This window comes from Gobio gobio (assembly GCF_949357685.1).
Source record: "Gobio gobio genome assembly, chromosome: 8".
NCBI lineage: Eukaryota > Metazoa > Chordata > Actinopteri > Cypriniformes > Gobionidae > Gobio > Gobio gobio.
This window is the reverse complement of record NC_137114.1, coordinates 40,192,768-40,207,551: the sequence shown is the minus strand read 5'-3', so window position 1 is coordinate 40,207,551 and position 14,784 is coordinate 40,192,768. Positions and strand designations below refer to the sequence as shown.

At 38.6% G+C, this 14,784-nt stretch overlaps 1 protein-coding gene across 3 annotated transcripts; it reads left to right on the top strand.

Moving 5' to 3' along the window:
- Positions 1-2,153: 2,153 nt before the first annotated feature.
- LOC307130810 (E3 ubiquitin-protein ligase TRIM39-like) lies at positions 2,154-7,411 on the top strand. Of its 3 annotated transcripts, none has more exons than XM_079824015.1 (8): positions 2,154-2,277; positions 2,668-2,747; positions 2,932-3,485; positions 3,573-3,668; positions 5,003-5,236; positions 5,318-5,456; positions 5,944-5,979; positions 6,121-7,411. In XM_079824015.1, exons 2-8 carry the CDS (start codon positions 2,690-2,692, stop codon positions 6,654-6,656), a joined length of 1,653 nt encoding a protein of 550 aa, XP_079680141.1. In that variant the 5' UTR covers positions 2,154-2,277; positions 2,668-2,689; the 3' UTR covers positions 6,657-7,411. The 3 variants fall into 3 exon arrangements, with proteins under 3 accessions (XP_079680141.1, XP_079680140.1, XP_079680142.1); XM_079824014.1 differs by having other exon boundaries at positions 2,157-2,273; positions 6,121-7,020; XM_079824016.1 differs by having other exon boundaries at positions 2,157-2,273; positions 5,953-5,979; positions 6,121-6,866.
- The last annotated feature ends 7,373 nt before the right edge of the window (positions 7,412-14,784 follow it).

Genomic DNA, 14,784 nt, shown 5'->3' with positions numbered 1-14,784 from the left:
CGAATGACCATTATCAGCTGGCCAGAAATCCAATAGTATCTTATACTTAAAAAAAAAAAAAATGTATCCACCTTTTTCCTGTCCTACTGCGTTTTGAATTATGGGGTGCATTTCCGTTTTGAGGAACTTCCACTCAAAAAAAGACAAATCATTTCAAATGATAAGGTTTCGATGTTTCGCTACAAATGATCCTTATCCGGATTCTGACAACTTCTGGAGACTCCAGGTAGGTTGCAGTTCTGGAAAATGGTGGCACTGGAGACTAAAGGGTTCCTGATGGTTTCACGCTTAATTCTTCACCTTAAAGGTTTAGTTCACTTTTAAATAAACTTTTGCTGATAATTTACTCACCCCCATGTCATCCAAGATGTCCATGTCTTTCTTTCTGCAGTCGAAAAGAAATTAAGGTTTTGGATGAAAACAGTCCAGGGTTTTTCTCCATATAATGGACTTCAGTGGGACCCAAACGGTTCAAGGTGCAAATGACAGTTTCAGTGCAGCTTCAAAGGGGCTTTAAACGATACCAGACGTTGAATAAGGGTCTTATCTAGCGAAGCGATCAGTTTCTGCGAGAAACCGAGCAGTATTTATGCTATTATTTTACCTCTTAACAGAGGAACACGATCGTCTCTGAGCTCCGCCATAACTTCCGGAGAGTGAGGTCAAAGTTGATCGTGGTCATAGATGTATACGTAAATGCCTCATTAGCGACTGCACGGATCAGTAGAATGAGGCATCTACTATCGATATATCTATAACCACGATCTAATTTGACCGCACTCTCCGGGAGTAATGGCAGTTAACGTGTCTTTTCTTCATCACCTGTTTTTTGGCTGACCCAATGAGCATTTCACTGTCCAATGGTCATGCCTTAACTGCAATTTCTAGTATTGCACTAATGTATTATATCCTTCTCATGGGCATTAAATAATTTAAAACTCTTTTTGGGCTAATTTTATCTGTAAAAGAAAATGTGCCTAATAATTCTGCACACCTGCATAAGGTGTTTTTTTATTTCCATCCTTCATGAACAATTATCACTTATAAATAATTAAATACCAAATTAAAAGTAGTTATTAAGATTTATGTGGCTTGGAATTTAATTGGTAAAATGTGCCTGGGAAAAAAAATATGATCAGGAGATCTGTGTGTGTGTGTGTGTGTGTGTGTACTGTGTTAAATTATGATGTGTATATATAATACACATGCATGCACAGTATATATTTAAGAATGATATTTATTATATACAGTATATTCATGCAAATATTTCTTAAATATATATAGTAAGGGGTGTGTATGTGTGTGTATATATAGATAATAGTTATACACAGTACACGCATATATAATGTAAACACAAGCTTTTATTATCGATGTGATTAATCGCGATTAATCGATTGCCAAGCACTAGAAAATTTATTTAAAAGCATTTTCATGAATAAGAGCGTGATCGTATAATGTAACTAGCCCAAGGATGACACAAAAAACGGATGCTGAAATGCGGATGATCTCCATTAACGGATGTTAAACTGAAAAATAATAATCACACGCATTAACTCTTTCATTTTGACAACACTAGACATACTCGTTTGTGGTCTGCCCTTCTGATTTACTTTTGGATATGCCATTAATAATTTGCAGTGTTTACTGGACCGTTTATAAAGCAGGTAAAGCACTTTGAAATATTATCACTCATTGCCAACGTTAATGAACATTTTTGATTATGGTATGGCCTGCTGTGGAAAGAATCGGGCTTTTGGGGTAATTTATGGTCTGTTGAAAGTAATTTGTGAATGCTTTTTAATGTTCGATGGTTGAAGGGTGAGTATAATGTAGTCACCTAATTGTACCCCGTTTAAAGTTTATTAGAGCAAGCCTTTCACTGATTACAGTTCAATGAAAGTTTTTCTCATATTGTCGTGGTGCATAGAAAAAAAGGTCTGCCATTTAAAAAGCCATTTACATGCTTAGAATTTGTTTGATTATTTAATTGGAATGTGTGGGAATCCCAATATGGATATTTGCCCACCAAATAAAGTTTTTATTGAATTAGAGGACTTTTATCTTTCATATGGAAGATGTATTCTACAATAAAATCTGACATATGCGGAAGTAAATTCGTTATGTAGAGAAAATATGGGAGGGGCTATGACATCACTGCAGGTGAGTGAGAGCTTAAGTGAAAGTGAAACCAAACTGATCGACAAGCAGTCTGAAAACTGAACTATTTTTCTCTTAAACAACAAACACTTTATTCAGATACTCTAAAAACCACAGTAAGTAAGTAATAGTAATGACCTACATAAGATTTTACTGAATGGATTTTTAATGGTCTGCTTCAGTAACTGGAATATGGTAAATCCAGGATTTATGCATTAGTCAAGTATGTAACTAGTTAAATTCAGATTTTTTCCCCTGCAGTTTGCTTCATTGAAATGATATCAGAATTGTATTGAGAGTATGTTATTTGATTGCTTTTAAAGAAAAGTGTTGTGTGTTGTCAAGACTTAAGAACCAGGAAGTATGAACTTCAGACTAAGAAACAGAAGTGAAATCTGAAGTTGAACATTTTGATTACATTAAAAAAAGTTAAACTTTATATTACATATGTTGTGTGGGATAAAACTGTGTGCTGATTTGTGTTATGTGTGGTGATTTTGTCCTACATAGGCTTAAAGAGGAGAAAAGAGCAATGGCAGAATCAACAAAACAAAGCGAGGCCAGGAGGAGTCTGGATAGACCTCTAACAAGTCAGTAACTAAAAGAAAGAACTCAGGTCAAATGACACTGATCTAGGCTTTATTTATTTGTATTCTAGCATATAATAGCCTACTAATTGCTTGCATAATAGTTGATGAGTTTTGGCCTTAATAATTTTTCTGTGTAAATTCTAAATGTAGATTATAAATGGTGTTTTTCCATCTTCGTCTTCAGCTCTGTCCTCCTCCAGTGGTCCTCTAGCAGAGGAGCTCCAGTGCTCGATCTGTCTGGATGTGTTCACTGATCCAGTCAGCACTCCATGTGGACACAACTTCTGTAAGAGCTGCCTGAACCAGAGCTGGGACAGCAGTCAGACCTACACATGTCCATTATGTAAAGACATTTTCAGAAGAAGACCCGATCTCAAGATCAACACAGCACTCAGAGAGGTTGTGCTCCTCTTTAAAGGAATGTCTGTTGAGAGTAAATCTGAGGTTCTCTGTGACATCTGTGATGATATAAAGATGAAAGCTCTGAAGATGTGCCTGGTGTGTCAGAGCTCTTACTGTCAAACTCACCTGGAGCCTCATCAGAGAGTCCCAAAGTTAAAGAAACACAAACTGATCGATCCTGTGGAGAATCTTGAGCACTTTATCTGTCAGAAACATGAGAAACCTCTGGAGCTGTTCTGTAGAGATGATCACACATGTGTGTGTTTCCTCTGCGCTGTGACAAACCACAAGACTCACAACACTGTTTCTGTAGAGGAGGAGAGTGCAGAGAGGAAGGTAACAACACATCTAGCACGTGTTTTAGTCGTTTGTGTTAGATGTTGAATCTGTTGAGTGTATGTGTTTTTTCGGTTCTGTCTGTAGCCTCAGCTGAAGACGATGCAGACAGACGTGCAGCAGATGATCCAGGACAGAATCAAGAGGATTCAAGACCTCAAACACGCAGCAAAACTCAGAAAAGTGAGTCACCTCGATGTTTTAATTAAATATTTTATATCAATATAAAGGTGTTTTATACTTTTTTTTTTTAGGAGAAATGTTACATTTTAGAAATAAAAATTTAAACCACTGTGACAGGAATGTTGAGAAATGGAAAGAATGTGGATAGCCAAGATCATAATAAAATCTCAGACTTCTGTTTGCAGACTTTGGTATCTTGGCTATTCTGAGCACATTTGAGACACTTGAGATTTTTTCCGAGAGGATATAAATGTGAGATTACTGGGAGTTTTTTAAAGAAAAAATATTAGAGAAGAAAATTCTTTTATTTGACCTCCATTTAATCTCATAGGCTAGCTGACGATGAGAAACAATTGAAATATCAAAGATTGCATTTTTTTTTTTGTGTGTGTGTAAAATATATTTAAAGGGTTAGTTCACCCAAAAATGAAAATTCTGTCATTAATTACTCACCCTCATGTCGTTCGACACCCGTAAGACCTCCGTTCATCTTCGGAACACAAATGAAGATATTTTAGTTGAAAGCTGATGGCTGAGAAAGGCTTCAGATAGTCCTCCATTGGCATTCAGTACATTAACACTTCCAAGACCCATAAAAAGGCACTTAAAACGTTGTTACAAAGTCCATCTCACCACAGTGACTCTACAATAATTTTACGATGCGACGACAATAGTTTTTGTGCGCAAAAAACAAAACAAAATAACACCTTTATCCAGCTTGTTCTTGTCTTCCGTGTGTGCCTCCACGACGCATGCGCGAGAATATGACGCAGATCCGGTGTTCAGACACATGACCCAGAAGCGATTTGTTTACAAGCTGAGGAAGACGCGTGTATCTAAGCTGTTCTACATTGATCGTGCTTTAGGTCTCGGCGTAGTTCTCAAAATGGGGTTAGAGTGTGCATTTCATGGATTCCCGATTCCGCTACGTCATATTCTCGCGCATGCGTCGTGGAGGCACACACGGAAGACAAGAACAAGTTGGATAAAGGTGTTATTTTGATTTTTTTTTGCGCACAAAAACTATTGTCGTTGCATCGTAAAATTATTGTAGAGCCACTGTGGTGAGATGGACTTTGTAACGACATTTTAAGTGCCTTTTATGGGTCTTGGAAGTGTTAATGTACTGAATGCCAATGGAGGCCTATCTGAAGCCTTTCTCAGCCATCAGCTTTCAACAAAAATATCTTCATTTGTGTTCCGAATATGAACGGAGGTCTTACGGGTGTCGAACGACATGAGGGTGAGTAATTAATGACAGAATTTTCATTTTTGGGTGAACTAACCCTTTAAAGAAGTCAAATATTCTATGAATGTATTAATTGATTTATCAGGAAACGTCAGAGAAAGAGAAAGCAGAGAGTATTGATCTCTTCACTGATCTGATCGGCTCCATTGAGAGATGTCAGTCTGAGCTTCTGGAGATGATGGAGCAGAAGCAGAAAGCAGCAGAGAAGCAGACTGAAGAGCTCATTAAAGAGCTGGAGCAGGAGATCACTGAGCTGAAGAGGAGAGACACTGAGCTGGAGCAGCTCTCACACACTGAGGATCACCTGCTCCTCCTACAGGTCAGTGTAGGTCCTTCTGTCTGCTCACGTCACAGCACAACACTCCCCATGCTGAGGGATTTCTGCTCTCTCCTGCTGTAGATTTACCCGTCCCTGAGCAGACCTGCACACACCAGCAGCTGGACTGAGATCAGTAATGACACACATGTGAGTGTGGACGCTCTGAGGAAAACTTTGATTCAGCTGCAGGAGACTCTAGATGAGAAACTCAGGAAAACTAGTAAGAGAATGTCTTTGTTTTGACAGTAATTATCTTAAAGTGGGAAAAGGGCACACGCATATGAAAGAATCATTAATCAAACATACAATGTAAACTTACATAATCCACAATGTCTTAAATTCCATTATCAGTTCTATCACATTAAGGGCTTTACTCTGAAGAAGACAGCTTCCCCTTGTGTGTACATGCCTTCACATTTGTGTTGCTTTATGTAAAATACTTTTAGATAAGATTAAAAGATAACATTTTGCTAAGTGTTTTGCTAGTTTGGAGGATTTCTGCTAAGGCACCTCACACGCTGTTTCTCCTCTCAGTTACTTAGAGAATCTACAGAATGCACTACGATCTCACCACAAAATGTAAATTCATTAGTGTCAGTCATTATTTAGCAATAAGGAAACCCAGTAGAGACAAACATCCATCAGAGAACATAATCTGAACATACAAATTGTATTAAAGATCTCTCATAGTCTTTTATTGTCATTAGTCTCCACAGAGCTGAAGAAGATGCAGAGATATGCAGGTACAATCTTGTGTTTGTTTGATTTCATTGTCGCACAATGAGAGTTTATAATCATACACCAAAGTCTACTCAATACATTCTTTTAGATTATACATTTGTCGTATTGTGAAGTTGTGATTCATATCTTTATCTCTCTCTCAGTGGATGTGACTCTGGATCCTGATACAGCTCATCCAAATCTCGTCCTGTCTGATGATGGAAAACAAGTGGCATTTGGAGAAATTAAGCTTAAACTCCCAGACAACCTCAAGAGGTTTGACACTTGTCCCTGTGTCCTGGCAAAAGAGGGATTCAGCTCAGGGAGATTTTATTTTGAGGTTCAGGTAAAGGGAAAGACTAAGTGGGATTTAGGAGTGGCCAGAGAATCCATTAACAGGAAGGGAATGATCACAGCAGCTCCTGAGACTGGATACTGGACTGTATTTCTGAGGAATGATAACCAGTATGAGGCTAATGAATCTTCTCCTGTCTCTCGGTCTCTGAGAGGGAAGCCTCAGGTCGTGGGTGTGTTTGTGGATTATGAGGAGGGTCTGGTCTCCTTTTATGATGTGGAGTCCAGCTCTCATATTTATTCAATCACTGGTCAGTCTTTCACTGAGAAACTCTACCCATACTTCAGCCCTTGTAATAAAGAAGGTGAAAATGCAGCACCAATGATCATCTCACATGTCAGATAAAATGCATTTACACTCAAATATGAATAAGAATATGAAAATAACTTTTTAGTGCTATGAATACTTGTTGTCAAACAATGTTTTCCAGCTTTACAAATCTGCTGTCTTGTTTTTTTCTGCTGTAAAATATTCATTGCTATTCTAAAGGGTAAGAAATGTTTGCTCAAGGCATTTTCTTTCTGCTGCTGTAAAATAACAGTTAAATGTTGTATCAAAACAAACATCTGTGTTAATTTCTTTAATTGAAGATGAAGGGATCATCCACTATATACAGGGAGAACATTTTATAAACAATATTTAATTTTTGAATAAAGATGAGGGATTGATGTACAGGAACCTGCATGGTACTGTACTCTGTTACAAGTGCATTTCTGAAGTATACATTCGTACATGCTTTTTGACTCCATATTTCCCACAACTCCTTACAACTCATGTGGTGGAGTTTGTCATGCTTCTCTTTCTGCTTTTTCATCTCTAGAAATATCTCATAGATAAATATGCCACATTTTTACAGCTTAGTTAATAATGAATCTTAAAGTAATGATATTAGCTATATGTTAAACTTTAAACACAAACAGTATGTAAAAAAATATGCAATATAATTTGTGATCATGATGATCTAACTAACACATTTACATTTTGATGTGCTTCATATCCACGAGAAAAGATGGGTGGAGCTATGACATCACTGCATGTGAAATCTTTTAGTGTACATAAAACTGAACAATTTGGCAAAATATTAAACCATTGTTCTAGTTAAACTCGTTATTGGTCTGCTTCTGTAGATCAAACTGGAGTAAATCTGAGTAAAAGCCATTAGTGAGACTGTGCTCAGTATATTGAGTTTGCTTCATTGAAAGTTGTTGTAAGAGTCATTGTATGAATTATGAATTGTTTGATGTGTTCTGAGTTGAGAAAATGTTTTGAGATTTATTTTGCGGTTTTGTTTACTTGATTGTTCATTCCCCTTTTGTTTGCAGTAATTTGTAATCACTTGAAAACTAAGACCCTATAGCTTTCTGACAGACTCAGTTTTGGAGGGTGCTAAGACTGGACAACCATCATCCTCCATTGATGAAATATAGCCACAGCCTTCCAGAGAATATGTCTGGGTGCCAAGCCCTGCTGCAAGTGCCCTGATAGCCTACTAAAACCATCTCCAAACTGGTAAGTAACTGGTTTTGTAATGTTCAAAGTCTTTTTTTAAAGGAATGGATGCTACTGTAAAGATAGCAACACCTTGCAAAAGACCAAGATGCTTCTAGGCTATGTCTGTGCTTCTTATGCCATCTATTGGACAGTATTAGTACTGCATTATTTGTGTTGATAAATTCTTAACGGTAATATTTCTTAGAAGAAAGATGTTGAACACTTTCCAGTTAAGTATTTAAAGGAGCTGTATGTAGGACTGTGGCCAAAACTGGTACTGCAATCACTTTCAAATGACTGTAAAGCGGTGTATCCCCTCTCCCCCTCCCCCTGACTCGAGGTTGCCAGATAGGCTGCAGGATCCAGCAGGAACGTAGGCTGCTACACGGAGCTTTCAATGGCAAGTGACGAGTTTTTTTTTCTCTTTCTGTTAATTATTTTTATGCTTCAAGAGCGATATTTTGTGAAGTAGTTATGAATCGCAAAAATGTAGGCTACTAATGGCGATTAGCCAAATATAATCGTAAATATGAACGCTCGTATGTGACAGTACATTCCCACATGAAAAAATACTATAGTAAAATTACAGCAAAGCTAAATAACATTAGCAATGGTCATACAGGTCAACTTGCAGCATGTTTTGTCCACTATATATGCGAAGAACGAATGAGGAATCATTTTTACCGAGGTAACGTTAGGCTACTGTCTCAAATACGTTTTCACAGTGCCATAATAGGCGTGCTAATGTTGTTTTCCTCAGCGTCCCAGCATAATGACAGAGAAACGGGCTCTGATAATGCATTACTAATGTTAGCAATGACGACTCGCCGTTTTTATTTACCAAACAATTCCTTAACGTTACCTTTTCAATTCAATGACCCACCTCCTCCATCTGCGCTAACCTAACGTTACTTTGCACGAACATGCATAACTTTGTTCGACTGTCATGAATATTTGAAATGTCCATTTACATTAAGTACAAGTTAGCCAAACATATGAACCTTACCTGTCCAAGAGAAAATTAACAAAGTTGGCATCAATCCTCAAATTATTCTCCGTTTTCAGCCGTCTCCATCTTTCAAAGGCATCTCTTATACAAATCCTTGTTTTATTTCGGACACTGTCACAAGGTTTTTCTGATTCATAACGAGGCCGTTTAGGTTTCGTAAAGTTAGACATTGTTTATCCAAAAAGTTTGTAGCTGCAGCTGTGGTAACTAGAGCAGAGCTGGCAACCCGAATGCAGAAACACTACTGACGTCGTGATTGGTAGATAGTTGGAGGGTGGCGCTTCAGGCCAAAACACAACATGTCAACATCAACATCAGTTGAGGGCTGCAACTTCACTTTTAAAATGACAATATCTTGGCCGGACAACCGTTGTCAGTGATATAAGTATTTGAAATTAACATGATTTCTTAATGTCTAGTGGCATATCAGGGCCATTTTATGATTAATTGAAAAACATTTCTTACATACAGTTCCTTTAAGTCTTTCTTCTCTTGAAGACAATTCCATCAATGTTGTCTATCTGTCTGTCTGTCTGTCTATTTTTCAAAACTTCTTTGTTACTCAAAACAACTTTTACTGAATCCAAGCTCAGAAAACGACTCGTTTGGAATTTTGTCACATTATGATGTAATAGTGCAACTAAAGACCGCCTCTGCAAAATCAGATCAATGTCTACATCATCACATCTTTGCCCCGCCCACTGGCACATTAGTGAGATGACGAGGAGAGAAGAGCGATACAGGATCACTGCAATAAAAATAACTTTATCTTTCAAAGGATCCTTATCCTAAGAAAGCACTTATTTCTTTTTATCTATGCAAATGTTTCAGTAGGACATGATTTGTTTGTTCGGTACATTTCACTGTGGATTCTTTAGTAAATCAGTCGTAATTTCAGTGCAGGCTTTGCCATTTCTTTTACTGTAAGATATGTACCCAACAGCAATGTCACATGTAAGAATCCGTGTTGCCTCTAATGCCTGATCTGTGATCAGTGATTTCTGATGTGATTCATGTACAGTCTAACGTTCATTGTCACTGTTTATGGGTCAGAATCAAGCCAGTGACTAAACCATCAACTTCACATTCTCTTAGCATGAAAATCATCTGCTATTAAATTGTGATTAAATTATATACAGAAAGCGATGTATTTTGAGTCCTGTGGCCTATACCATGCAGCCGGTTTAGCTGGCTAGCCAGATATGTTTAAGCTTAGTTTGTGCCAATCCTGGGTTTTAGGTACCATTTAAAGTGGTTTGGCATTTAGCAGTGTTCATCTCCATATAGTAACTTACACTCCGCGGCTAACCTGCTCCAGGTTATGTTCTGGATAAGAGGTCTCAAACTGAAACTGGACCAATCAGCTGTGAGCAAAGTGACACACCTCTGATGCAACAGTCACTCTCCTGGTTTCTACTCAAAATTAAAGGTCACTACAGAGCAAACGGTTTTTAAAGACTAAAACGTCTGTTTTTTAACAATGCTTATTTATAATGATAATCATTTTGAATGATTTAGATATAATGATTTATGTGAATATAAATAGACTATATACAGGTCATTCAAATAAGCTTTAACATCAAATAAAGCTATACAAATTGAGCTTAAATGTCCAATTCTGCGTAATATCGTTGCGCCGCTGCACTCATGGTACGGCAGCAAAGTTCCATGATTTAATTTCAACATTTCATTTTCCGTCGGTCTTAATACACGATATAACTATACACATCACAACATGTAAATAGGAAAATGTTGGTGTTATTTTGTCACTTATTGAGCAGTAGGCTAGCTGGAGCCATTTACCTCCAGTCTTTGTGCTAAGCTAGGCTAGCGGTGGGTGCGTCAGACTGAGTTATGGCACGCACGGAGATGAGAAGGGGATGTATGGACTTATCTAACTCTGGGGGATACGGTGAATAAGCTAAAGTCCCAAAAAGTCGGTATGTTCCTTTAAGAGTCTATGATTGGATCATTATTGCAGTGATTTTTGTTTCTAGCAGAGTGCTGGACTCTTGCATTGTCAATACTTGACCAAAAATTAATGCATCTCTTGATGAAAATAAATGCTGTGATGTTATTTCTATCAAGAGGTGCATCATTTTTTGGTCAGGATCTTGTATTGACAATGCAAGAGTCCAGCACTCTGTAAAGTCTCCTCCAGCACATCCCAAAGACTTTCATGAATTTAAGGTCTGGACTCAGAGGTGCCAATTCATGTGTGAAAATGATTCTTCATGCTCACTCCTAACCATTCTTCCACAATTTTAGCCGGATGAATCTTGCCATTGTCATCCTGGAATATGGCCATGATGTGTCTTCCTACATGGTTGTTTAAGAAATGAAAAGCTACATATTCCATCAATTAAGGTTAGAAGAACTGTTGCCAAACATAACTTGCTAGAAACATAAAAATCACTGCAATAATGATCCAATCATTGACTCTTAAGCATTTGCCACTCACCGACAGCTGTAATAGTAAAAATGTGGTAAAAAACAACAACAATAGAGTTCCACATGTAATACTTATTTCATATGCAAGATGTTAGCCAATCACAGCAGACACGTCCATTTCAACAGAGCATTCAAATCAGAGGCTAAAATCAGGGTAGTAAAAATGCCTTTCATTTCTGAACTATGATAATTTTTCATGTAAAAATCATACTAACATTATAAGTACACCTCAAAAAACATTATAAAATAATAATAAAAAATGCAGTTCATGACCTCTTTAAATGTGAGATATAAAGGCCTCCATAATATCACACATACACACTCTGTGGACTGGGCCTCAATGTAGACCACAGGAATAAATCAATCTGTATAATCTTAAACAAATGCAGAGATTACCACAATCCCTAATCCACAGGGAAAATATAGGTTGTCCCTGTTTAATTCTACGCCTCCCAGTGATCTCAGTGCATTAGTATTTAACTGCAATATGCCACATGGTCGTCTCATAGCACTCTTTGAGTCTCTCGTGCTTTCTCTGTCCAGTGTGTCAATGCACCAGTGTGAGTCTGTCTGAGTCAGTCTCTGCTGCAGAGTTTTGACTCACTGAACAGCTCTGCTATTTTTAGCCTCTGCAGCTAACACTCCATCAGGTTACAGCAAGCCTTGCCTTCATCACAAGGGCTGAACACCAATCCGAGAATGAGAGGATTGCTTCTGGAAAGATGTTTGTGAATGGCGTCTCTGTTAAATAGGAAGGGTGGGGATGGGCGGTCACTTCAAAACAGTCAACCTACCATAAAAATACCAGAATGTGCCAAGTTCTGGCATTTTAAACGGATATCTCACACAAAAATCTACGTTATTTACACACCGTCATGATGTTCCAAACATGAACACATACAGTACACAAAAAAACAAGAAGTTCATGAGAATGTTCATGCTGCTCAGTTCCATATAGTGAAAGTGAAATGTGACTGGCAAACTCCAAAAAGGACAAGAGTACACCATAAAGCAACTGGTCACTACCCACATTCTGTTTGGAAAAGCTTTTTCCACTGAAAAAAAGATATTCATATTTTTGGGTGAACTATCCCTTTAAGAGTTTCTTTTGCCTACAGTCTTGTGTTCCAAGTAAACACTAAAAAGCGCTGCTGCTGGACGAGGAGGCGGATGCAGATGTGAGGTCACTGGCCAAAAAAAGACGGTTCTCCCTGAGGACTACACTTTCACCAGCCAATAAACAGAACCCGATCCGCTCGGAGCGCCATCATTCCTTACTGCAGTCTGGTGTTTCTGGAACATGAGCACTTGGCGTTCTTTGTTTGATTTTCTGCTGAGTCATTACGTCCCTAGACACTTCATCCTATGGCTGGATAGAGCGCCTCTGCTTCTGTGCTGCTCATATTCCAGCATTTCTTCATTGGATAGTTGACTTAAAAATGAATATCTGTCACCATTGACTCGTCTCATGTTGTTCCATACCTATATGACATTCTCTCTGTGGAATGTCTTGAATGTCTTGTTCTTTTTCACACAAATGGACGTGAGTAAAAAAGGTGCGTTCACGCCATGTCAAAATTACAATTGTTACAAGTTCCAAATCGTCAAAAGCGTTCAATTCCTTGCAGAACAAATTACAACTTGAAAACTGAATTTTGAACTCAGACCTGTGGGCCTCGTTTATAAAATGTTGAGTAGAAACCATCCTACATTTGATCTTACGATCATATCTCAAATGTGCATACGTGTGACTCAGCGAATGAACGTATGTACAAAATACACCTCTTTTCTGGATGTGAAATGTATAAATCGCAAATTATGATGAAATGATAATTCAGTGCAGCTGAATGGTTTCAGATTTTCGCTTTGTAAACGCCACCTAATTAATGTCATTAACATATAAAAAAGCACCAGTCAACGTCCAAATCCTTTCTTGAGAATGGCGAAGAGCAAAAATTGCTTTGATTTCCAAATAGGCCTACCTGCAGTTCTCCGACTCTTTGACACACACGGAAAATTGCATATGTCTGCTCAGACCCTGACGTGGCTCTAAGCACTATTCCACGTCAAAGTCCGTTCTCATAAATTTTGAACGTTGGATCTGTGTACACACACGTTTTATGATTGAGGCAGTGTACCATGTGACAGCTGTATCACCTGACTGCTGCAGATTGTTTCAGGTTCGTAAACAGCTCAGAGTAGATTGTCACGAGTTGACATCTCGAAATTATTAATTAAAATGCAGCAAAACAAACAAAAAACTGTTTTGCATTTAACACGCGTTTTGTGTAAAAGTCCCCCTTAAAAGGGTTCGTTCACCCAAAATGAAAATTCTTGTCATTAATCGTTCCAAACCCGTAATAACTTCGTTCATCTTCGGAACACATTAATTTTGTTAAATTGAGCACCATGACAAAAAAATGTATATCTGTCACAATTTACTTATCTCATGTTGTTCCATAGACATTCTTTCTGTGGAACACAAAATAAATTTAACAGAATGTCTTGTTCTTTTTCACACAAATGGAGTTGGGTAAAAAAGGTTCATTTGCGCCATGTCAGAATTACCATTATTACCCGTTTCGAATTGTAGAAAGTGTTCCCATCTTTGCAGAACAAATTACAACTTGAAAACTGAATTTTTAGTTCATGCAACCCCTCCTGTTCGAACCTGCCCACTCCAAGCGGGACTCGAACCCGGGTCCACCGGCATGAGAGCCGGACATTCTAACAAGGAGGTTAAAGGCTGCAACCGCTAGCATCAGTCGCTAGAGCGTCTCTTGAGATCAGAGGAGTGAGGTTTTATTCGCACAGAGATTACTAGCTGGCCTCCATTACACTCACCCCCCTAAACCTCACTCCCACCCAGGTCACGGCACCAATGTAACCCTACCTGTTTGAACCGCCCTCTTCAAGCGGGACTCGAACCCGGGTCCACCGGCATGAGTCGGCCGCTCTAACAAGGAAACTAAAGGCTGCAACCTCGAGCATCAGTCGCTAGAGCGTCTCTTGAGATCAGAGGAGTGAGGTTTACTCTAACAGCAATTACGAGCTTGCCTCCATTACACTCACCCCCCTAAACCTCACTCCCATCCAGGTCACGACACCAATGTAACCCCTCCTGTTTGAACCTGCTCGCTCCAAGCGGGACTCGAACCCGGGTCCACCAACATGAGAGTCGGACGCTCTAACAAGGAAACTAAAGGCTGCAACCTCGAGCATCAGTCGCTAGAGCGTCTCTTGAGATCAGAGGAGTGGGGTTTACCCCCACAGCAACTACTAGCTGGCCTCCGTTACACTCAGACCTGTAGGCCTCGTTTATAAAATGTTGAGTAGAATGTGTGATTCAGAGAACTAACGTACACACGCCTCTTTTCCAGATGTGAAATTTATAAATCGCAAATTATCATGAAATTGTTCACAGCTGAAAGGTTTCAGATTTCCGCCTAATTCATGTAATTTACATATAAAATAGCACCAGTCAACGTCCAAATCCTTTCTTGATCTTTAATCCGCTCCGTA